General features: G+C 41.4%; 1 protein-coding gene across 3 annotated transcripts in view; it reads right to left on the minus strand.

Moving 5' to 3' along the window:
* RCSD1 (RCSD domain containing 1) overlaps positions 1–23,493 on the minus strand; it is a 45,990-nt gene extending 22,497 nt beyond the window's left edge. The window contains exons 1-4 of one of the 3 annotated variants that reach the window (XM_083361375.1): positions 23,014–23,493; positions 18,866–18,998; positions 1,452–1,556; positions 1,201–1,290 (exon numbers count right to left, since the gene is read on the minus strand). In XM_083361375.1, coding sequence (XP_083217501.1) covers positions 1,201–1,290; positions 1,452–1,556; positions 18,866–18,904 — 234 coding nt within the window. In that variant the 5' untranslated portion in view covers positions 18,905–18,998; positions 23,014–23,493. Of the gene's footprint in view, positions 1–1,200; positions 1,291–1,451; positions 1,557–9,885; positions 10,351–18,865; positions 18,999–23,013 lie in introns of those variants that run through there. The other 2 variants (XM_083361376.1, XM_083361377.1) reach the window with 2 other exon arrangements.
* Between the last annotated feature and the right edge of the window lie 549 nt (positions 23,494–24,042).

Consider the following 24,042-nt stretch of genomic DNA (forward strand, 5'->3'; position numbering starts at 1 on the left):
ATAGTATAGCCTTCCTGGACCGTGCCATACACATTACAGAAGACAGAAGCCTTAACATTGAAGTTTACAGAAAACTCACACAGATCAATATTTACATTTTGATTCTCATCACTTACTGGAGCACAAAATGGGAGTTATCAGAACCCTACACCACCGAGTTGAAGACCTGCTTAACAGCAACCCTCAGAACATGTGGCTCTCCCAAGTGGGCCTTCATCAAATCCCAAACTGTACAGCCATCTCTCAACAGAGGGGGAGGGATATGACATCTGTCTCCAGGCTCTTTTCAGCAGTGTTCTGTACCAGCCTGCTACCGGCCCTGCAGAAAAGGCAGGGACAACCCCTTTTACAAGAAGGCAAGAGGCTGGAACTAAGCCTGCCAAATTTATGGACACAAAAGCAAACAGAACAAGATACGAACCATGAAACAGGAGCTATTCAAGCGGTTGCCTTCAGCAAACCAGCCCTCCCACGCATTCCCCTTTTATACAGTTCAGGGCGTGGCTTCTCTCTGCCTCCTTCCGAGGTGCCCCATTGCCTTCCTCTGTTTACTCCTGATTGACTGCCTCCTGTGTCGGGCGTCCTTGAACAGGGCCAGCTGTGGGTCATCTTCATCCACGCTGTCAGGCTCACACAGCTGGGTCTGTGTCGTGACCAGGTGGGAGGGGCCTGGCTGAGGGCTCTCATCAGCAAGCTCTCCAACCCCCTCAGCAACCTCTCCAACACCCCCCTGCTCCTCCTCTGAATCATCCGACCCAAATGCCGAACCCACAGGCTGACCCTGAATCACAACAAGCAGTTCCAAGAAGGCTCCATACTCATTTGCACTACTCAGGTGACCCTGAGGACACAGATAAACCTCCAAGAGGCCTCAATGACTCTCTAAAAGAATGCAAATGACCAGCTATCTGCAAAAAATATAAATCCTGCCATTCTCCACCATCCACTCAGAGTGAAGAAGCTTCTTGCATGAGAAGCGAAATGTCTTCAAAGAAAAACCAGAAAGACCAGTTGCCTCTTGAAAAAACACCTTTGGAAGAACTTGGTGAGATAGAATCAGGTTCCGTGATGTAAGGAAATCACTACTGTGTACCATACCAAACAACCCTACAGCAATTGCAGCACTTCAGTTTTAGAGTTTTTATTAACATGTCTTATAAAAGAAGTACAATTCAGTTTCATTAAAATATTAATACTTACTAGCTCACCATTCTGTCCTAGCTCCATCTTATTTGTATGGAGGGGAAGAGAACAAGGAGGCTTTCTGCGTACTGGTTTAGGAGCTGGGATCTAAAAACAAAGGAAAACTTATGAAAGAGCAAAGAGATAGATATGAATAGAACATATGTAATACTGGTTCTTTAAGGAATGCTCAATACTATATACACAAAGTTGGGAGGGCTGCCTCGATGTGTAAATTGAATTTCCCTTTGTAGTTGTATTATCCCTACCTCCTTTCCAGAAACTGAGGATTGCTCTTGAAATTTTCCTGCTAGTTGGGCCACAGATGGAGTTGTGGGCTTTTCTACCATCATCTTGGTTTCTGATGGTTTGTCCTGAAAGAAAACCAGAAATGAAATGTTTCTCAATCTAAGAAATAGAGGGGAAAAAGTTGGGAAAACCTAAAACTTTTATTGTTAAAACAAAAATCCTACTGATATGTAGCACTTATCTTGATGATCAGATTGTCTCACGTTTTGTTTTACTATGTGAATATTTTAAGAAATAATATATTCAAATCATTTACTATTTTAGGGAATAATAAATGGCATTAGGAAATTCTATTATGTTGTATGAATGCAACTGGCATGAATATTGGTTTAAATATCATTTTTTACCTGACAACTCTTTTCCCAAAATCTGCTTTACTAGCTCATTCCATTATTGTTTCAATTTTAAAATTGAGTGGCAAGATAATAGCATTGTTTTTGCTGTTGATATTGTATTTAGAGGGAAAATGGATTTATTTGAAAGTAGACACTAGAAAAAGAAACAAAGAAGACGCTTAAGAGTATTTGAATTGGTGAGACATTTAGCTGAGTTGAATACTCGTAGATGGAAAGAGATTTAGGTATGAAAAGAGGAAGAAGTTGGGAAAAAGAAATTGGTGGCTGGGAGATCATCATTATGAACAACGTCTTTCAGCTGATAGAAGTTAGTGGAAGAGGGTATAGTTGCTATCACATACCAAACTAATAAGACAAAAACATGTGGGGGGAAAAGGTGACACAATCCCTTCTTGGCTGGAAATCATGTTGGTAGAAGCGTGGGAATCTAGAACTGAAGAAAGTAGAAGTGGGATTGATAACATAGATCAGTTTGGGCCCCAGGGACCAGTTCCGTGGAGAGAGGTTTTTCACAGACCAGAGTGTGTGTGGTTTCATGTTCTGCCTGCACCCCGGGGATAGGGCTTTGCTTGTTTGCATGGTCAGGCTTCTGGCATGCCACGGACCGGTGCTGATCCACAGACTGGGACTTGGGGGGCCCTGGCTTAGATGAATAGCCCTCTTTTAGGGTGAGGTTGGTGGCTACAGAGTCTTAGTAGTGAGAGAACTTGGGGAAAGAGGAACAGGTGTTAAATGAACAAATTGTCTGTTCCCAGGATAAAGAGAATAGGGACGTGGACAGGAGCTAACGAAGGAAGGCCAGAAAAGGGAGAGGGAGAGAAAGAGTGTGTCACAGTCTTATCATTTTATAGTAGGTGGGTCTGGGGATACCATAGGAAAAGATTCAGGTTGGGATCCAGAAGTAGAATACCTCTTGAAGTCAGGTTAGTCCACTTATTCTTTAGGAGAATGGTAAAAAGAAATTCTGTAGTTCTCTTCTGCAGAGTATTTGGAAAAGATTTTAGTTGGAGAACAACTATGACATATTTTTATTTAATGTAATATTTTAATATTATACTGGGAAGTAGGTGGGGAACCGTATACTTTCAAATTAGAATCAGATTATAGAAAGGAAAGGTAGGAGGATTGCTAGCTAAATCCACAATTCTATCCATGATGTCCCATAACTCTAATCTTGCTAGCAGTTTGATGGTATTCTTTGATCCAAAAGCTAAGAGTACCAGAATACCAGGACACCACTCATTTAAATAGTGTTTCGATTGTTTTGTAAAGTAAATTAATTATGTGCAGGAAAGAATAGACAAACTGCAGTATAACTGAATAATTTTAGGTTGTGACCACTAAAATAAGTAGCTACATTGAGGCAACTTTTTTTTACTACAAAATGTATTTCTTCACTTATTTTTCCACTTTTGATTACAAAATGTGTTTCTTCACTTATTTTGCCACTTTGATTATAAAATCAATTTCTCCACTTATTGCTGTATTCAGAGAGCCCGGTCCCTTTGCTGAGTGGAGCCACAGTCTTCATCCTTATGTCCTTCTTTGATTGCATCACTATTGTTAAGCCATAGAAGAGTTAAACAGCTTCCACCTGCCAATATTTCTCTTTAAAGGAAGCTCTGTTTCCCTCTGAACATCTATTTCTGCACATATTGTTCTCAGTGAATAAGAAAAGATTTGTCCTTCACTGCATTGGACTCAGGAAACATACTAAGATTTGATTAGATCATGCAAAAGACTGTCAGCTACAGATGCACAGAGTACCGTATATACTTGAGTATAAGCCGACTCGAGTATAAGCCGAGACCCCCAATTTCACCCCCAAAAACTGGAAAAAGTTGGTGACTTGAGTATAAGCCGATCCGCCGTTCTGCAAGCCTCCGCTTCGTTCAGGCTGCTTCGTTCCACAGTGGAAAGAAGCAGGCAGGCAGGGGGCGGAGGAACGGAGACCCGGCGACGTTTGGGGAGGTTTGGGCGCCTCTCCAAATATCCCCAAACGTCGCCGGGTCTCCGTTCCTCTGTGCCCTGCCTGCCTGCTTCTTTCCACAGCGGAAAGAAGCAGGGAGGCAGGGGGCGGAGGAACGGAGACCCGGCGACGTTTGGGGAGGTTTGGGCGCCTCTCCAAATATCCCCAAACGTCGCCGGGTCTCCGTTCCTCTGTGCCCTGCCTGCCTGCTTCTTTCCACAGCGGAAAGAAGCAGGGAGGCAGGGGGCGGAGGAACGGAGACCCGGCGACGTTTGGGGAGGTTTGGGCGCCTCTCCAAATATCCCCAAACGTCGCCGGGTCTCCGTTCCTCTGTGCCCTGCCTGCCTGCTTCTTTCCACAGCGGAAAGAAGCAGGGAGGCAGGGGGCGGAGGAACGGAGACCCGGCGACGTTTGGGGAGGTTTGGGCGCCTCTCCAAATATCCCCAAACGTCGCCGGGTCTCCGTTCCTCTGTGCCCTGCCTGCCTGCTTCTTTCCACAGCGGAAAGAAGCAGGGAGGCAGGGGGCGGAGGAACGGAGACCCGGCGACGTTTGGGGAGGTTTGGGCGCCTCTCCAAATATCCCCAAACGTCGCCGGGTCTCCGTTCCTCTGTGCCCTGCCTGCCTGCTTCTTTCCACAGCGGAAAGAAGCAGGGAGGCAGGGGGCGGAGGAACGGAGACCCGGCGACGTTTGGGGAGGTTTGGGCGCCTCTCCAAATATCCCCAAACGTCGCCGGGTCTCCGTTCCTCTGTGCCCTGCCTGCCTGCTTCTTTCCACAGCGGAAAGAAGCAGGGAGGCAGGGGGCGGAGGAACGGAGACCCGGCGACGTTTGGGGAGGTTTGGGCGCCTCTCCAAATATCCCCAAACGTCGCCGGGTCTCCGTTCCTCTGTGCCCTGCCTGCCTGCTTCTTTCCACAGCGGAAAGAAGCAGGGAGGCAGGGGGCGGAGGAACGGAGACCCGGCGACGTTTGGGGAGGTTTGGGCGCCTCTCCAAATATCCCCAAACGTCGCCGGGTCTCCGTTCCTCTGTGCCCTGCCTGCCTGCTTCTTTCCACAGCGGAAAGAAGCAGGGAGGCAGGGGGCGGAGGAACGGAGACCCGGCGACGTTTGGGGAGGTTTGGGCGCCTCTCCAAATATCCCCAAACGTCGCCGGGTCTCCGTTCCTCTGTGCCCTGCCTGCCTGCTTCTTTCCACAGCGGAAAGAAGCAGGGAGGCAGGGGGCGGAGGAACGGAGACCCGGCGACGTTTGGGGAGGTTTGGGCGCCTCTCCAAATATCCCCAAACGTCGCCGGGTCTCCGTTCCTCTGTGCCCTGCCTGCCTGCTTCTTTCCACAGCGGAAAGAAGCAGGGAGGCAGGGGGCGGAGGAACGGAGACCCGGCGACGTTTGGGGAGGTTTGGGCGCCTCTCCAAATATCCCCAAACGTCGCCGGGTCTCCGTTCCTCTGTGCCCTGCCTGCCTGCTTCTTTCCACAGCGGAAAGAAGCAGGGAGGCAGGGGGCGGAGGAACGGAGACCCGGCGACGTTTGGGGAGGTTTGGGCGCCTCTCCAAATATCCCCAAACGTCGCCGTGTCTCCGTTCCTCTGTGCCCTGCCTGCCTGCTTCTTTCCACAGCAGAAAGAAGCAGGGAGGCAGGGCACAGAGGAACGGAGACCCGGCGACGTTTGGGGATATTTGGAGAGGCGCCCAAACCTCCCCAAACGTCGCCGGGTCTCCGTTCCTCCGCCCCCTGCCTCCCTGCTTCTTTCTGCTGTGGAAAGAAGCAGGCAGGCAGGGCACAGAGGAACGGAGACCCGGCGACGTTTGGGGATATTTGGAGAGGCGCCCAAACCTCCCCAAACGTCGCCGGGTCTCCGTTCCTCCGCCCCCTGCCTCCCTGCTTCTTTCCGCTGTGGAAAGAAGCAGGCAGGCAGGGCACAGAGGAACGGAGACCCGGCGACGTTTGGGGATATTTGGAGAGGCGCCCAAACCTCCCCAAACGTCGCCGGGTCTCCGTTCCTCCGCCCCCTGCCTCCCTGCTTCTTTCTGCTGTGGAAAGAAGCAGGCAGGCAGGGCACAGAGGAACGGAGACCCGGCGACGTTTGGGGATATTTGGAGAGGCGCCCAAACCTCCCCAAACGTCGCCGGGTCTCCGTTCCTCCGCCCCCTGCCTCCCTGCTTCTTTCCGCTGTGGAAAGAAGCAGGCAGGCAGGGCACAGAGGAACGGAGACCCGGCGACGTTTGGGGATATTTGGAGAGGCGCCCAAACCTCCCCAAACGTCGCCGGGTCTCCGTTCCTCCGCCCCCTGCCTCCCTGCTTCTTTCTGCTGTGGAAAGAAGCAGGCAGGCAGGGCACAGAGGAACGGAGACCCGGCGACGTTTGGGGATATTTGGAGAGGCGCCCAAACCTCCCCAAACGTCGCCGGGTCTCCGTTCCTCCGCCCCCTGCCTCCCTGCTTCTTTCCGCTGTGGAAAGAAGCAGGCAGGCAGGGCGCAGAGGAACGGAGACCCGGCTTCGTTTGGGGACTTTTGGGGAGGTGCGCGCGCACCTCCCCAAACCTCCCCAAACTTCGGCAGGTCTCCGGACGGCGGTGGCTTGGGAGAGGTGAGCGCGATCCCGGAAGCTCCAAAGCCTCGGCCGCGCACAAGTCCTCAGTAAGTTTTTTTGTTGACTGGAGTATAAGCCGAAGTGGAATTTTTCAGCCCAAAAAGTGGGCTGAAAAATTCGGCTTATACTCAAGTATATACGGTATATTCCCAAATTACACAGTTTGAAAAAAATCAAATATGACTCTAAAACGTTTGGAAAGAAGTGTGTGTCTGTGGGAGGAAGAACAAGCATTCTGTCCTTGTTCACAAATAATTCAGCAAGGCAGAATTAAATCACTGGGAAAACAAATAGCCATTATAGTATTCCAGGAACAAGAAAATAGTTTGCCTCTATCAATGCTGCATATACTTTTGATACATGTCTTCCAAGCTACAGTTGCAAGAAAAAGTATGCGAACCCTTTGGGATTACGTGGAGTTTTGCATGAATTGGCCATAAAATGCGCTCTAAACGTCATGTAAGTCACAACAATAGAAAAACACAGTCTGCTTAAAATAATACTACACAAACATTAGCTGTTGTCATGTTTTAATTGAAGATAAGATGGAAACATTCACAGTGCAGGGTGGAAAAAGTATGTGAACCTTTGGACTTAATAACTGGTTGACCCTCCTTTGGCAGCAATAACCTCAACCAAACGTTTCCTGTAGTTGCAGATCAGACCTGCACAACGATCTGGAGTAATTTTGGACCACTCCTCTGCACAAAACTGTTTCAGTGTAGCAATATTCTTGGGATGTCTGGTGTGAATCGCTCTCTTAAGGTCATGCCACAGCATTTCAATCAGGTTGAGGTCAGGACTCTGACTGGGCCACTCCAGAAGGCGTATTCTGTTCTGTTGAAGCCATTGTTTTGTTGAATTACTTGTATGCTTTGGGTCATTGTCCTGTTGCATCACCCATCCTCTGCGGAGCTTCAGTTGGCGGACAGATGGTCGTACGTTTTCCTGCAAAATGTCCTGATAAACTCTGGAATTCATTTTCCCATCAATGACAACAATCCATCCAGGCCCTGAGGCAGCAAAGCAGCCCCAAACCATGATGCTCCCTCCGCCATGTTTTACAGTGGGGATGAGGTTTTGATGTTGGTGTGCTGTGCCTTTTTTTCTCCACACATAGTGTTGTGTGTTTTTCCCAAACAACTCAATTTTGGTTTCATCTGTCCACAGTATATTTTGCCAGTAGTGCTGTGGAACATCCAGGTGCTCTTTTGCAAACTTCAAACGTGCTGCAATATTTTTTTTGGACAGCAATGGCTTCCTCCGTGATGTCCTCCCATGTACTCCATTCTTGTTTAATGTTTTCCTTATTGTAGATGTGTCAACAAAAATGTTAGCATGTGCCAGAGATTTCTGTAGGTCTTTAGCTGACACTCTAGGATTCTTCTTTACTTCATTAAGCATTATGTGCTGTGCTCTTGCAGTCATTTTTACAGGACGACCACGCCTAGGGAGAGTAGCAACAGTGCTAAACTTTCTCCATTTGTAGACAGTCTGTCTTACTGTGGACACATGAACATCAAGGCTTTTGGAGATACTTTTGTAACCCTTTCCAGCTTCATGCAAGTCAACAATTCTTGATCGTAGATCTTCTGAGAGCTCTTTTCTGCGAGGCATGGTTCACATCAGACAGTGTTTCTTGAAACCAGTAAACCCAAAACAGGTGTGTGTTTTTAAAGGGCAGGACAGCTGTCAGCAACACATCCAATATCATCACACTGATTGGAGTCAAGGTTGGCTCACTCCTGGCTCCAATTAGCTCTTAGAGAAGTCATTAGGCTAGGGGTTCACATACTTTTTCCACCCTGCACTGTGAATGTTTACATGTTATGTTCAATTAAAACATGACAACAGCTAATGTTTGTGTAGTATTATTTTAAGCAGACTGTGTTTTTCTATTGTTGTGACTTACATGACGTTTAGAGCGCATTTTATGGCCAATTCATGCAAAACTCCATGTAATCCCAAAGGGTTCACATACTTTTTCTTGCAACTGTATTTAAGAGTCACTTGGAAACAGTAGCAATTCCATCCATTGAGGGGAATACAACATTTTGACACATGTTCCAGGCTAATTGAAGAATAAGATAAGGTAATTGTAGGAAGGTAAAAATAAATTGAGTGAAATCCTAGTACAAATTCATTGTCATTACTATAACACTACAGTAATAGTAAGGCTGTGTAAATAAAGTTGATTTCTGAATATGATAATTCCACATGCTAAAATAAATATAAGCAAACTCATAATATGCACAGAAACTCTGCATAGACACATGCACTGTTCTACCTATGGAGTATTAGGGTGTAACAATAGCTCTCATGTGGGCAGGAGAATGGACTGAATGACACACTGTATGTTAGAAGTAAGGTACTGTTATATCTATTTATTTTCAAGCAGGCTGTCAATATCGTTTAAAAGCAATATTCAAATAAGACTGAAACTAGACTTCTATTTCTTTCATTATTTAACAGTATCTTCTATGAATAAAATGTTGGAGTACTTATAATGAATTGCTGAGTATTACACACCAATTGGTAAGGCTGTCTTGATTTGAAATATAACTTAAGTGAATGTATTTTGGGTATCAACTTAAATGTCGTTCTGGGTTTGCAGTGCATACAATAAATATTTATGTGAATTGTCTGAATATAGCATTCAGACAATTCACATAAACATTTATTGTATGCATCACAATCCCAGAATGATATTTATGGAAAGATAATCACCTTTCTTGCATTATTTTTCTGTTCCTGGACAGAAACATCATAATACTGAATAATCCACACAAATCTATGGACTTTTTTTGGAAACTATATTTGAATAGAATTTTATGTCCTTCTTTAAGTATAAAATGTAATCTGATTTTTTAAAGTTTCAATTTAGCAAACATTTGCCTTTATTTTGATCATAGCACTAATTACTTTATTTAGAGATATTTGTATGAATATATTCTGATAGTTTCTTTCATTTTGTAGATTACTCTCTTACTCTCTGTGTGTATAATAACAGTTTAGAGTGTGTATATATATCTCAGGGCGGCTTACAAGCTTAGCAGTAGCCTTCATTCTATGTATATGCCTGCTTATTAGGGCTTTCACACACACCCCAAGCGGCATTATTACAAACTCAGCTTAATTGCCCCCAAATCTGGGCCTTCATTTTACCTACCTCGGAAGGATGGAAGGCTGAGTCAACCTTGAGCCTGGTGGGATGCGAACCTGCACTAATTGCAGGCAGCTGGTGTTACTTAAGGAGGCATTAGCCCACTGCTCCACCAAGGCTCTTTGTTAGAAGTTGTTTTGAAAGCCTGTGAAACACAAAGTTTTATGTGTTACTTGGTATCTCTCTTAAAATATCCAAGTGACTATACTATTTTCTCAATTTAGAAATAAAGGCATGTTTTTGGTTAGAGAAGGGAGAGCTCCAGTATTCTGAGCACTCCAAGAGCTGCCACAATACTACAGAAAATACATTGTGCATTACCTTCCCCTCTTGCATGGTTCATGGCAGGTTTCCATGATAGTTGCCATGATAACTGCAAATAGTCACTGCCTCACTTCATCATGGTTGTAGACAGGACACTAGGAGTCACAACTACTGAGTATGTCCTTCATCTGAACATGTTCTTCATTTGAAGACTTGCCCATTTCAAATCCAGTTGAAGACAAATGTTAAGGAGAATTTGAATTGCACTGCAACTGTTTGTATCCAGAAGATAGACTGAACTCTTAGTGCAATGTTCCCACTATGGTGAGATGTATCTAAATTACAGCCAATGTTTCTAAACCCGTACATGTGTAGTTTGAAATATTTTGCAACTGTGCGCAGTTTTGTTCTTTTGGGTGATCCATGTCCCTTCTGGAATGATGCTTAAACAGCTAACTTAAGCACCATGCAGAATAGGTTTAAATTATCATAATTGTACTATAATATCTAATATTAGAGATGAACAAGCAACTGCTCGCCCTCTGCTGTAACAACCAATTAGCATCATACTGTAAGTCCACCCATGCTGATAATCATAGTAAATGGTTCTTCTTACACTTAATTTAAAACAGCAGCAATTACTACTATTACAGAAGAAAGGGTTCATCCAGTTGCATCTGTGATTTCAAGTGGGAGATACCCTTAAGAAATTAACTTGTTCTTATGATAGACAGAAGACTGTGGCTTTAATAGAACTAAACCTTTGGTGATCCTTTAGGACTATTATCTGTCTAAAATAAGTAAGATATTTTACCAAAAGTGAAGGAATAGAAAAAAGGATAAGTTGTCAATGTTCTCAAATACATGGTTTCACTTGAAAGAAAAAAGTGCTCTAATAATTAAAAAGAAGAAGCAAATAAAGTTGATGGTATATCAAAGAATCAGCCCTGAGCAGAAGGAAGGGGGTGAATCATCAGAGCCTTTATTCAAACTGCTTTTCTCTTCGCAAGTTGAAGTATGGAGTCAAGCACTGCAGAAACTACTCAGGAAGTGGGTGTGTGAAGCTTGTTTTGGCCTGTTGATTATTTCCATAGAAGGAAATTCCACAATGTCTGTTGTGATTGAGAGCATGGGAGCAAGCTAGGCCCCTTGCTCAAGAAACAACACATGCTAAGAGATAAGTAAACAAATGGCTGCAGCTCTAGCTATACTAATCTTTTTCCAATGAGCAACCTTTTTTTTTTTGCAACCTGCTTTATTTTCTCCTCTTGCTCTGCTACATTATGGCAGTGGGCAGTCTAATAAAATCTGCAGAATTATATTGACCTTACATCTGCTATAAATGTTCACTGGTTTTAAGAAGTAACTGTAAACATCTGAAGTTTAAAGAGCAGTGAACTTTTCTGTGGTTCCATACAGTTCTCTCTTGAAGGAGATGAAATAAGAAACAGTATGGACGGCATTTACCTTAATCGTAACAACATAGAGCAGACATGTCAAACACAAGGCCCGGGGGCCAAATCCGGCCCATGAAGTGGTTTCATGTGGCCCGCGAAGCCATCCTGGAAACAGTGAGGGAACGGCCCCCACTGCCTTGGCCCTGGCCCAGAGACCCTCCTTCCGCCAGAGACCCTCAGATCAGTCCCACTCCTGCCCAGGCCCCCATAGGCGCCCTTGATGCAAACGATGTAGAGCTGGCCACGCCAACCCAGTAGGCCATACACACTCTAGCCACACCCACCCAGTAGGCCACACCCACCCTGGCAATACCCACCCGGCCCCCTGAGGGCAACCGCAATGCTGATGCGGCCCTCAATGAAATTGAGTTTGACACCCCTGACATAGAGATTTCTGCTCCTAAAGCTGGTAATAGTTGTGACCTAAAGGTTTGTAGTTTCTATTATCTGTAAATTGATCATATTTATGTTAAAATCAACCTTGATTTAGTGGATAGAAAGGCAATATATGACAGGGATCAATGCCTTTTTGGAATGACTGAAGGAGTAGTGGCATCTTCTTCTTGCTGGGGCAATTACTGGCTTAATAGGAACATAATCATTCCATAGTCAAAAATATTCTATCAATCCATTTGCCAGGGATGAATGAAAGTCAATATGGCATCTCCTTTATAGAGAAAGTTTTCTTTCACTGTTAATATTAGACATGAGATTTTAGGAATTCATATATCAAATTTTCTTTCTAAGAACTGTGTAGACTATTTGCTTGCAATTCTTGTAGGAATGAGATGCAGTAACCAAACTGGGAAAATGAAAACTATTTTAATATGGACGTAAATTTACGATGATTTTCTACCTGAAAGAAAAGCACAATGTTGTGAGAGACAAAACTTGCTCTGGCTACAAACAAAGCAAGTGCAAGATTGCCTTGCACAGCTTCTCTCAAACAATTTACAGGAAACATCTGTGAACTGCAGGAAGCCACGAAGATAAAAACAATTGACCACTTTTTCATTTGAACAACAACAATCTATACCATTTGAATAGTTAACAATATTTCTTGTTCAGAAAAAGCTTTCCATTGAATTTCTGCTCCCCTTGTTTCTGTGACCTCTTTGCCTGACTGGATAGAATAGCATTACACTATGCCAAGAGTTCCTGTGACAACTAAAATTCATAAATAGAACTTGGCCAGAGAAATATCCAGTCGCAGTTAGAACTTTTCTCATGAGGATACATTTGAGTGAAGGCTAAATCTGGATTAGTTTAGAAGATGTAACATGCTGTGGGGCTTCTTGAAAGCTGCATACAATATAAATTCAGATATGTAGCATTATTGATGTTTGGGAGAGAGAATTATCCAAGCACAATCATAGAACTAAAACAGTTTTGGCTAGAAAGAATCACTTATATCTGAGATTTGCCCCTGTTTTCTCTCAGGAGGTTTTGAACTTGCCAGTCGAGATCCCTGATATCTTTGGGAGGGGGGAAAAAGTGCAAATGATCAAAACCTGGGGTGTATTGGAAATATAGATTAAGGCTATAATCCTATTTATATTTCCTAGTAATAATTTGCCTTCATGAGTTATTTTGAGGAGATAGATTTCTAAATATTATAGATTTCCAAATAACTATATATTTTGCTACCACAAAATACTTCTCTAACAGTACCATTGTACGTACCTCTCCTGGCAAATTAAAGATTTCTTATATAACATAGAAGCAACTGTGTTTATTAGTAAACTATAGGTCACTTCAGATGGATAAGGTAAAGGTAAAGGTTCCCCCGCACATGCGTGCTAGTCGTTTTCGACTCTAGGGGCTGGTGCTCATCTCCGTTTCAAAGCCAAAGAGCCAGCGCTTGTCCGAGGTCGTCTCCATGGTCATGTGGCTGGCATGACTAGACGCCAAAGGCGCACGGAACGCTGTTACCTTCCCACTGTAGTGGTCCCTATTTTTCTACTTGCATTTTTACGTGCTTTCAAACTGCTAGGTTGGCAGAAGCTGGGATGAGTAACAGGCGCTCACCCTGTTACGCGGCACTCGGGATTCGACCTGCCAAACTGCCGACCTTCTGATCGACAAGCTCAGCGTCCTAACCCACTATCCTTTGCCTATCACTAGAATACTTTTAAACAGATTTTCACCAGACTAAGGCAGTAGAGCAAAAACACATTCTCACATAATTTCATTCCAGATCCAATGTAGCCTACTAGTGTTTAAAAAAAAAGACTCTGTTTACATGGGATGACTGGGCAGTTGAGCTACTGCCCTGGAGTCACCCTAATATGCCAGCAGTGCTTGGTAGCCATTTTTAAATCTTTCCGTTTACTACCAACAAGATCTTATTTTCCTATGCCACCCTTCCCGTTTTTAAATGCATAGCCCCACCCCCATGAGTCTGCAGAAGTGAGATGTAAAAGGAACACAGAGACAGAATTATCTACAACCATCCATTTTTGCAGGAATATCTTTAAGCAGAAGGGAGAGAAGTCCATTTTGTCTTAAAACTTGCAGCCTTGAGCTCTGCAACATATGTTGCACAACATGGTTGACTAGGGAGAATTAGTTTAGACCCAAACGTTCACATGTTAATCTCCACTTTGACTCATATTTGGATGTCCTTCAAAGAGAACCTCCTACAAATGAAATGTAAAAGTAGAACATGAAAGATTGAAGCTTGGGTTCCTCCAGTTTACTGGATAAGTAAGAAGACAATGTTGCTGGATGAATAAGGAGGAGAAGGCTAGTGCTCCACAGTGGGAAAGGAATCTAGTTATGTTGAAGTCAACAGCTATGTTTCTCAGTAGCCAATGTGAAAGTCAGCATGGTTACAAAGCCTGATCGGCACCCTGCCAAAAAGGCATAGCTTAATTGTACAGCACCTGCTGCATAGCACAATAAATATATAGTGCCCTCAGTCAAAGTTCACCGCAATGTTCCAAGAAATAAAAATAAATGTCAGAAGCCGATTTTCCTAAATGTTACAAGATTGAAATCTGAAAATAAAAATTCAGAAACAATAAATAACATGAGTATCAGATATATGGGTAAGTTTATCAAATTTATTAAATGGCAATTCAACAGCCAGCATTTAGTATTATTTTTGCACGGACATTTAAGATAGCCAAGATCCAAGCTAAATATTTTGAGTTACGTAAACATCACTGTCAGACACGTGTAGAAAGATTCAAGTTTAGAAGACTTTGGCATCTCTAAATACAACTGAAGTAAGAGCTGTTGTCAATGGTTGGCGATGTGGTATGAAAAAAAATATTCTCTGAATATTTATTGAATAAGTATGCTAGCATTCTTGAGAGGTTTCTTGTATTTTCAACTGGAATTCAAAGGGAATTATAGAGGAATGGGGAAATGGCATTCATTAACCTTTGGCACTCAGAGTTTCAGTAGTAAAGAGTAAAGTGTTAAATGCTAATGTTTAAATGAAAATGCCTTAAAAAGGCTTGAGTTTTTCTACTTTTTGAATTGGCAAATAAAAACTGGCAAGTTACACTGTTGTCAACAGGTAGCTGGACTTGAAAGTTAAGTAAGTCTTTGGGAGACCATCAGTGAATCCTAAGGCTGGAAACTAGATCAGGAAATCATAAAATTCTATTGCAAAATGCTTCTTGCTGTTGGCAATGATTGTACAGTATCCATGTAGTTACTAGGAGTCAAGCTTCAATTGGACAACAATTTTAACCTAAGTTCAAACGCAGGCAGAATATATGAAAAAGCGAAGTTATAATGTGGTGATTAAGGCACCAGGCTAGAAACTGAGAGACTGTGCCTTCTAATCCCACCTTAAGTGTGAAACTAGCCCCGGGACCTTGGGCCAATCACTCTTTCTCTTGCTCCTAGGAAAGAGGCAATGGCAAACCACTTCTGAAATCTTGGCAAGAAATTTGTAGGGTCTTGTTCAGACAGTTGCTAGGAGCCATCATTGACTTAAAAGCACAAAAACCAAAGAATAAGCACCCACCCTCAACAAGGCTAATTTATTTCTTTTTGAACCCTGTATTGTCCAAGATATTTTTGAGAAGTTCATGAAAGTGTTGCTTATTAGGCAATTATTGTTTGGTTGTCTGAAATGAGGAACTTGATTATTCATATTTTTAGAGTACATTGGAAAATGTTGTATGCTATCTTACAATGAGCAGGTTGCATCTAACCAATGTACCTTCTTTAGTAAGAGCCCAAAGTATCCACTAAAGTTTGGCATCTTATAAGTAAATGGTTGGTTCTGGATGATAGAAAAGAGGGCCAAGTTTAATTGGATTGTAAATACCACTGTTTATTTATTTACTTGTTTGTTACACTTAAAAACTGATTAGACACAGCCCCATTGTTAAAATGGCCTGATTTCATGTTGCCTTGTTTCTGAATCCAGGTGGCCAAGGCCAGAGCAAAACTATGATGAATATCAGGACATAGTAAATTCCTCCCCTCCTGTTGTGATTCAGGGTCAGCCTGTGGCTTTGGCAGTTGGGTCGGACGACTCAGAGGAGGAGGAGGGGGGTGTTGAAGACCTTGATGAGGGGGTTGAAGATCTTGTGATGAGAGCCCTCAGCCAGGCCCCTCCCACTTGGTCACCACGGAGGCCCAGCTGTGTGAGCCTGACAGCGTGGATGAAGATGACCCACAGCTGGCCCTGTTCAAGGACGCCTGATGCAGGAGGCAGTCAATTAGGAGTAAACAGAGGAAGGCAATGGGGCTTCTCGGAAGGAGGCAGAGAGAAGCCACGCCCTGAACTCTATATAAGGGGAATGTGTGGGGAGGGCTGGTTTGCTGAAGGCAACTGCTTGGATAGTTCGTGTTTCTTAAAGCTCCTGTTTCTTGGTTTGTGTCTTGTTTGTTTTTGTAGCTATAAATTTGGCAGGCGTAATTCCAGCCTCTTGCCTTCTTGTAAAAGGGGCTGTCCCTGCCTTTTCTGCAGGGCCGGTAGCAGGCTGGTACAGAACACCTCCCTCTATTACTAACACTGAACTCATACATGATAATTGCGTATATACAAATTTACACATACACTTACACACACACACACACACACAGAGTATATGTTATTCACCATCAAATAGGATGAAAGACATTCCTGTACCCCTAGCCACTAATCCACAAAGAGACAGGACTCACTTTTTAAAAAGAAAACAGAGTTTTTCTTAATGCATTTATTTTTCCCACTAAGAAATTTCAAGAATGGTCTTGTTAAACTGTAGCAAGATGTTGCCCTCTATGAATTTATATTTAAAGTATACTCCAGGCAAGCCTTTTATTTTAAACATGTGAATTCAAGTATCTGCTAATAAAATGATCGATCTAGGTTGAAGCTATGTATTTTTTTAGGTTCTGTAGAATTTCTTAGCTGTCCTAGAATATATACTGTGGCTTTGTGAACAGATTAAAACATCACCATTCATAAGACATCTTGCTCATGGACAATGCACGCTTTTTAAGAAGGACAAATTAAAGAATGTCAGAGCACTTAGAAGCTGTTTTCTTTCTTTTTCCTGGGTGAAGCTACCATCAGTGATTAAAAAGACATGTCAACCATCTTAGTAATTGATAAAAGTCATGTTTTGGTCTTAGTAACTGGTTAATCATCTTGATAAAAATAATGCTTCTATGGCAATACAATAAAGCAGCATTTATACACTCCCAAGCAGTACTGAGTCTTGCCAATTTAAGATACATGGTTTCTGTAGCAGTTCCTATAAAAGTTTAGAATAGTAACCAAAATTAACATTGCACATCTTTTGTTATCTTTTAAAAACCAAAACTGAAAATCTGTATCTTCCACGTAGCATTCGCTTCATAGTGAATCCTGTTTGGAGCGTATAGGATTTTATTTTTGTTTTTTTTAATGACAAAAGATATGCAGTTTTCATCCTGGCAGGAAGCAAGGTAACAAAACATACACAGCACTTACAGTATTTTCTCAGATATCTATATCTATAACATTTCCTGAATGAGAATGGGAATCTGTTTCTTAAATGTTTCTTAGTAACTAGCAGCATACACAGTAACGTGCCTTTACATTAATAATATCCATTACATTAATAATACATTACATTATTACATTAATAATATTCTAGATCTAAGCAATATGTTTTTCTCATATTTCCTCTATACTTGAAACTATACATTGTTTGGAAATAAATGCTAATGATGTAAATACTATATAAAAAAAGCTTGCTAAAGTATAAAGCTACATGAACTATATTAAACAATAGATAGAGACTCTTCCAAAAGGAATGAATCTGAACTCCTTTCCTGCATCCCAACTGCACCAATGCCAGGCACATGGAATCACACCAGATCCTGCTTTCCCCCTGCTTCAAATAAACTGGAACAGAAGGAATCTGGGACCTGGCACAATCATACAATCACACACCCACAGACCAAATAGTATGGGAAAGCTATGGGGGAGGGAGGAAGTAATCTGATTCTGTGGATAGATCTATATCTCCTTCTGAAAGAGTTTATAAAAGCTGCAATCTTATGGACACTTTCTTGAGCAAAAGTTCCATTCAGATCTGAGTAATAATGCTAAGGATGGACAAAGGTAACTGAGAAATATTAGATGAACAGTACTTTGGGGTATTCTCAAGAAGGTCAAATGGTTTATGGGTGATTTCCTCAACATATTTTAACTGCTTGATCCACGAGTTATAAATCTATATCTGTAATATTTATATCAGTATATGTAGTAGGGTGTGTGTGTGTGTGTGTGTGTGTGTGTGTGTAAAAAGTAGGATCAAAGTAGGATCAACTGATAGATCGTATCCTACAATCATACAATCAGCTTTTGTCAAATGAGAGGCTAGCAATCTTGACTGATAAGACAGTGTTCACTTACCTTGTTAAACAAAATGTGCTTTATTTAATTTGCTTAGTGTTTCACAATTTGTCACAGGATTGCAGTCTGTTAACTATGACTTATCATTTAGGATATCAAGTGAACTTGGCTAAGAGTATTTAATAAATAGTAGTTAAATAAATCCTGTTTTAATGTACCATGTGACTCCAAATATAATGTGTCACTGTAATAATAATTATCCCACACTGACTCAGAATTTTACATGTAGAATGGAATTCTACCTTTAAACGGTCAAAGTGGCTAATGACAACTCATTGAATATTTTAATTTCAGAGGAAAATGCCTTTCAATTCCCACACAGTGGCCCAGACCAAATTAAGAGGGATGAAACTGACATGCATTTTGTCAGGTTTGCTTTTTCTCTTCCAAAGACACATACCTTCTTTCCCTTTCCCTTGTAATTAGGATAAGGGATTTCATTGCCGGTTTTGCTTTGGTGACAGTCATAACAGAAGTGTCTTCTATGTAGGCATACGCAATTTCAGACAATATGGGGAAACTTTTAACATAACTGCCTTGACTTTTTAAGAGGATATGTGCCTCCCTGGTTCTCTGAAAGCTACTTTAATGGGTTTGTGATGCACGTCTCCAAATGGTTCACACAACTCTAGTAATGACCGAAATTAGAAATATCTAGATTCTAGAATCTAGACCTTAGAACTATATCAATTTCTATTCCACCAGACAAAACAATATTACTAACTTCCTTTCTTCCACTGCAGGCAACAGCTGTTGTAAACATTAAGCTTCATCTTGTTTGGAATGTGTATCCTCCATTCCTTGAGATATCCGCCATGTTATCTTTAGTGCAGCATGATTAAAATTCAAAGATAGTTCTACAAAATGAAGGAAAAATTACTACATAGCCAAATGCATGGGACTGGGTTAGTTGAGGGACTGCCTCTTTCCGATTTCATCTGCCCATCTTACTGGATCCAATAGAACGGACATATTATGGGTTGTCTCTTCTAGGGAGCTTCATTCGATGGGCTATAAGTGGCGGGCATTTCTGTCATGGTCTCTACATTGTGGAATCTTCTCCTCCCCAGAGATGAGATCAGCCTCATTGTTTCTGAGTATTTAAAATCCCACAAAATCTGGATATTTCAGCAGGCTTTGGGACTCCAGGGACAAGTAAACGAGGTGACTCCCACGTTGTTAATATTCCTCTGCCTGTTCATTTCCTTCTGTTTTAGTTTTGTTTTATAGTTTTTAAGGCTTTTAAATAATGATATGACATTTTTTATATTTCAACTGTTTTATTGGATTGCTGTATACCACTCAGAGTCATTTTCTGTGAGATTTGTAGCCATATAAATTTGACTAATAAATAAAAATTAAAAAAAGAATACCACTCAGTTGGCTGATCTAATGAGAAGTATTCACCCTAATGTTTTATTTATTTTTCTTTCTATATTTTCCAAAAGGAAACCTACTGTAGTTCTTTAAAGCAAACCTCAGAGCATAGTTACCTTCCTTAGGAAGCTATAGTCACCTTTCACTTCTCTCCCTTTTATTTCAGAAACAATAGATGGCGTTTCTGTACTATGCTTAAATGGCAATATCTATTTGCATAATCTATAGCAGGGGTGTCAAACTCAATTTCATTGAGGGCCGCATCAGCATTGCGGTTGCCCTCAGGGGGCCGGGTGGGTGTGGCCAGGGTGGGCGTGGCCTACTGGGTGGGTGTGGCTAGAGTGCATATGGCCTACTGGGTGGGCGTGGCCAGCTCTACATCGTTCGCATCAAGGGTGCCTATGGGGGTCTGGGCAGGAGTGGGACAGATCTGAGGGTCTCTGGCAGAAGGAGGGTCTCTGGGCCAGGGCCAAGGCAGTGGGGGCCGTTCCCTCACTGTTTCCAGGATGGCTTCGCGGGCCACATGAAACCACTTCGCGGGCCGCATCTGGCCCCCGGGCCTTGTGTTTGACATGTCTGATCTATAGTGACACATGTCTGCTAATTACTACTTTCACTATTTTACAATTACTTGTCTTCTTCATCTTCATATACTATAATTTTAAATTTACTACTTGTAGCTGTCACTGATTTTGGAAAGTGGTAATACAATGGACAGGTCTAAATGAGTCATCAATATAGTCTGTTTTGAAAATTCTTTTGTTACAGTTATCTGTATAACACAAGATAGCATCAACAATGTTTTTTCTATAAGGCGATTCATGGGAAATATTTGAAGTTCATTTGCAGATTTCTTTCATACCTTTTACTTTAATATTAGTTATGGGAAACATAAATATCTGAAGAATCTATCTATCTCCAATCATGTCCAACTATACGAAAGCATATATTAAATGGCTAGCATAAGGAGAAGAGAACGTGTCTGTTTTCAGTGCTTAAGACTAATCTGTAAAGAAGGTTTTTTTTATCGTTACACTGTGTAATTATATAGGCCAGGATCTTCCCATCAGTTTATTAGAAGTGGTTTATGTCTGTCACCTGATGCAAACTTCTGCTACTTTATAGTCACAGTCACCACAAAGATCTATGATGGGCTTCTAATTCTACAAGCTTGGCATAGCAATCTTAAAAATGGGGAATGGTTCCTGGAGAAAGGAGTTCCTAAATTCTATCTTGACTCTAACCACGGTGGTTTCCCATACAAGTTCAGAGTCTAACATGCTTAGCTGCTCAGCTGTTATCATTCCATGTTCTCTGGAGGAACCAACATTGTGAAGTATGAAGAATGTCACTTCAGAGGCATTCTTCCTCATGCACATACAAAAAGGGCAGAGCTTGCATTGTGATGGCATATTGCCCCCTTCTTGTTATTTTGTATGGACACTTGTGACCAGTACACTAAATCATATTGATATTTTCCAACCTAATGCTTAAATATAGATTATGGATTAATTCTTGATTAATTTTTACTTATATTGAGTTCTCTACATTTCTTTTTTTTCCCCAGTTGATTTTACCACAGACAGTAAAAAGGCAAGCAACATTCTGACAAAGCCCACAGATATTTATAAGCTATGCTAGCTGGTTTCTGCATGTGATTCTCTAAACAGGAAATTAATCTTTTTAAAGATTAAATTGATAAATCTTCTGATCCAATCTGCTACTGCCTTCAAATTTATGAAAACATCAGAACTTGAAAGTGGACATTCAGAAATATTTAGGCTTAGCACTGAGCAAAGTTTGTTTTTTTCTATTCACGAATACTTAGAAAAAGCACTAATCTAGAGATGATTCGTGGTCCCATATATGAATGAATAGCACAAATAACACTATGTTATCTTAGCAAATAAGGGCTGATAAGGGCAAATAAGGGCTGAATTCACACATAATCTGAAAGCAGAATTTTTATAATCAGGTTTTATTGAACAGACCATCGTGACTTGGTTTGTATACAATACTAAGCTAGAATAACAGTTTTACTAAGCAAAAAGCAAACAAGTAAATTATGAGTACTTATTAGGTGTAAACCCAGCAAAGGACTGGAAAAGGTCAAATAGAAACCAAAATCCAAGGGTTCAGCGTGCAATTCGATTGGCAACTATTTTCTCCTTGAATAATACCTAATTTTAATAATCTCAGTCCTGAAATCCAATCTGTAAACATTACAGTCTTTCTCACTAAATAAATCAAGGTGCACGTTAGCTTCTTTTAGTTCTTTTACAAATTAACTGTATAATAGGAAATGAGATAATCATATGTATCTTCATTTTTCTACTTTTTTGAAATCATGAGAATGCTAGCTAAAAAGTAGATCAGTGCATTCAAATATGTAACAGATCTAAAGAACAGATTTGATAATAGCAAATAATCAGCCTAGCTATTAACCGCTTTACAAGTAATATACCCAGTCATTTGTCAGCATGCCACTGTGTGTGTGCACACATGCATGTTTGGACATATGCGGACCTATAAAGATCTAATATGTTCTTCCTCCTGCCTTGAAATATGAAAACAAGAACATGATATAGCATTTGCTAGCATTCCTATTATGTGTGTTTTTCTCATATTTTCATGGGCATATTTTTATGTCCTGCTCAGTAGATTATCAATTCTCAAATTATTTAATGCCAGACTATCCATTTAATGAGGTATTGATATGATACTTGCAAATCAGTAATTTAAAGGGAGATACTATCCATAGAAAGTTCCACTCATTAAGTCCTATGGGCAGAATTGCAATGTATTAAACTTTTTCTACATTGCAATTACTGAAATTGTTGTAAGTAAGAATGTTTTTTTTAAAATAACAAGTACAGAATTGCAACTCCCCTCCCCCCGGAATCTATTTATCCACGCAATTCAAATAAGAAAAAAAAATGATTACCGCTGCTTTTATGACATATTGGATTTGTGCATTTGTGAGGTAATATGAAGTACAAAAAGCTTTGCTAAGTACTGCAGGTATGAACCAAGAAAAGAAGATAAGGAATTGAGACCAATGATATGACGACTAAGAATACACAAAGAGAACATTTGAATCGGAGAAGGAAACTTCAACCTGAGCAATAGCTATTGTGAATATGTTAACTCTTAAGACTGAATTTCCAAATTCTCTCCCCAATATATTATAATTAGTTTCAAGTAAAAAAATAAACAGATAAACCAAATGTCAGTTATTTAACATACGAACGTTCTTATGAAGACACACAGATGCCTTGAGTCAAGTAAAATTAACCTGCTTCAAATGCAAAAATCTCTGAAAAGGACAAAAATGGTATTTCATTCCTCACATTAACATCATTACCCATTAATGAGTAAGCAGTTGAGGTACAAACTTGATATTTGGGCTGTTTAAGGTTCAACTACGTTTACTTCAGAGTTCCAAAAGATCACAGAGCTAAATAAGAGAAAAAGTAAAAAGTAAAATATGTTTACCTCTCTGTTGTGCAGGTGTGGGATGGTCTTGGGAAGTATTTCTTCCCCCATCCCGTTCTTTTATTTTCCCTTTATTTCCTCTGTTTGTTCAAAGCTTCTGACCAGGCAGGCAGGGAAAAAGAGAAAAGAATAAGAACACACTGCTTGGGAGAGTAAAAATCCAAGTTTCAGCTCAGCTTAGAAACTGTCAAGAGTCCTATGTGGCCTGCTGTAAAGACTTGTGGGGGGGGGAAGGTTGCTTGGGGGAGGAGAGGAAGGGAGGGTGGGGAGAGCAATTTAGGGAGACAAAGCAATCAAGGTTTAAATTTAGATGCAAAACTAAACAGATACTGCCTTTCCAGGAGTGAGGGGAGAGAAGAGAGAGCAAGGCAGAATCAGTTTTGCACCCTTTCTCGTTTTTGCCTTTCTCGTTATTTCTCAATTTTTCACTTCCTCTTCTTACTGCATCTTTTTTCCGGTAAAAGCTTTTGTTCTCGTATTTTTCCCAGTTTTCTGGCTCTCTCTACTTTAACCCAACAAGCAAAAGAGGAGGCTATTTACCAGTTTAAAGTATTAAAGCAATGTTAAGGCCACATTCCAGAATCATAACCCAATAGGTGAGGCGTAGGGCTTTTAAGCAAGCCACCTTTTAATTGTCTCAGATTGTATACAAATACTTTAAAGATGGGTGAGGTGGGGTAGAGAAACCTCTACCTTTTGGCACGGCAGTATTAACTGCCTTTGGTTGCAGATATTTATATTTGCAAATCCTGTACATTGGTATTCTGTAAACTCCTTTTAGGTCACAAGTGAGTAGCCTTTCTCAGTTTGGTGTCTTCCAGTTTTGTTGATTTATAGTTCTCATAATTCCTCACCAACACAGCAAAAGGTCATGCTATGTGAATTGTAATCACACATATCAGGAGGGTGCCAGATTGGGAAAGCCTAACTTTAAAGAGACAGAGAGAGAGAGACATGCCAAGTTATGTTTAATACCCTCTGCACCTCTGCCAAATGTCCACTCCAGCAAATCAGGAGAAAGCCAGAAAG

Source organism: Vipera ursinii, assembly GCF_947247035.1.
Source record: "Vipera ursinii genome assembly, chromosome: 4".
In the NCBI taxonomy this organism is placed as follows: Eukaryota; Metazoa; Chordata; class Lepidosauria; order Squamata; family Viperidae; genus Vipera; species Vipera ursinii.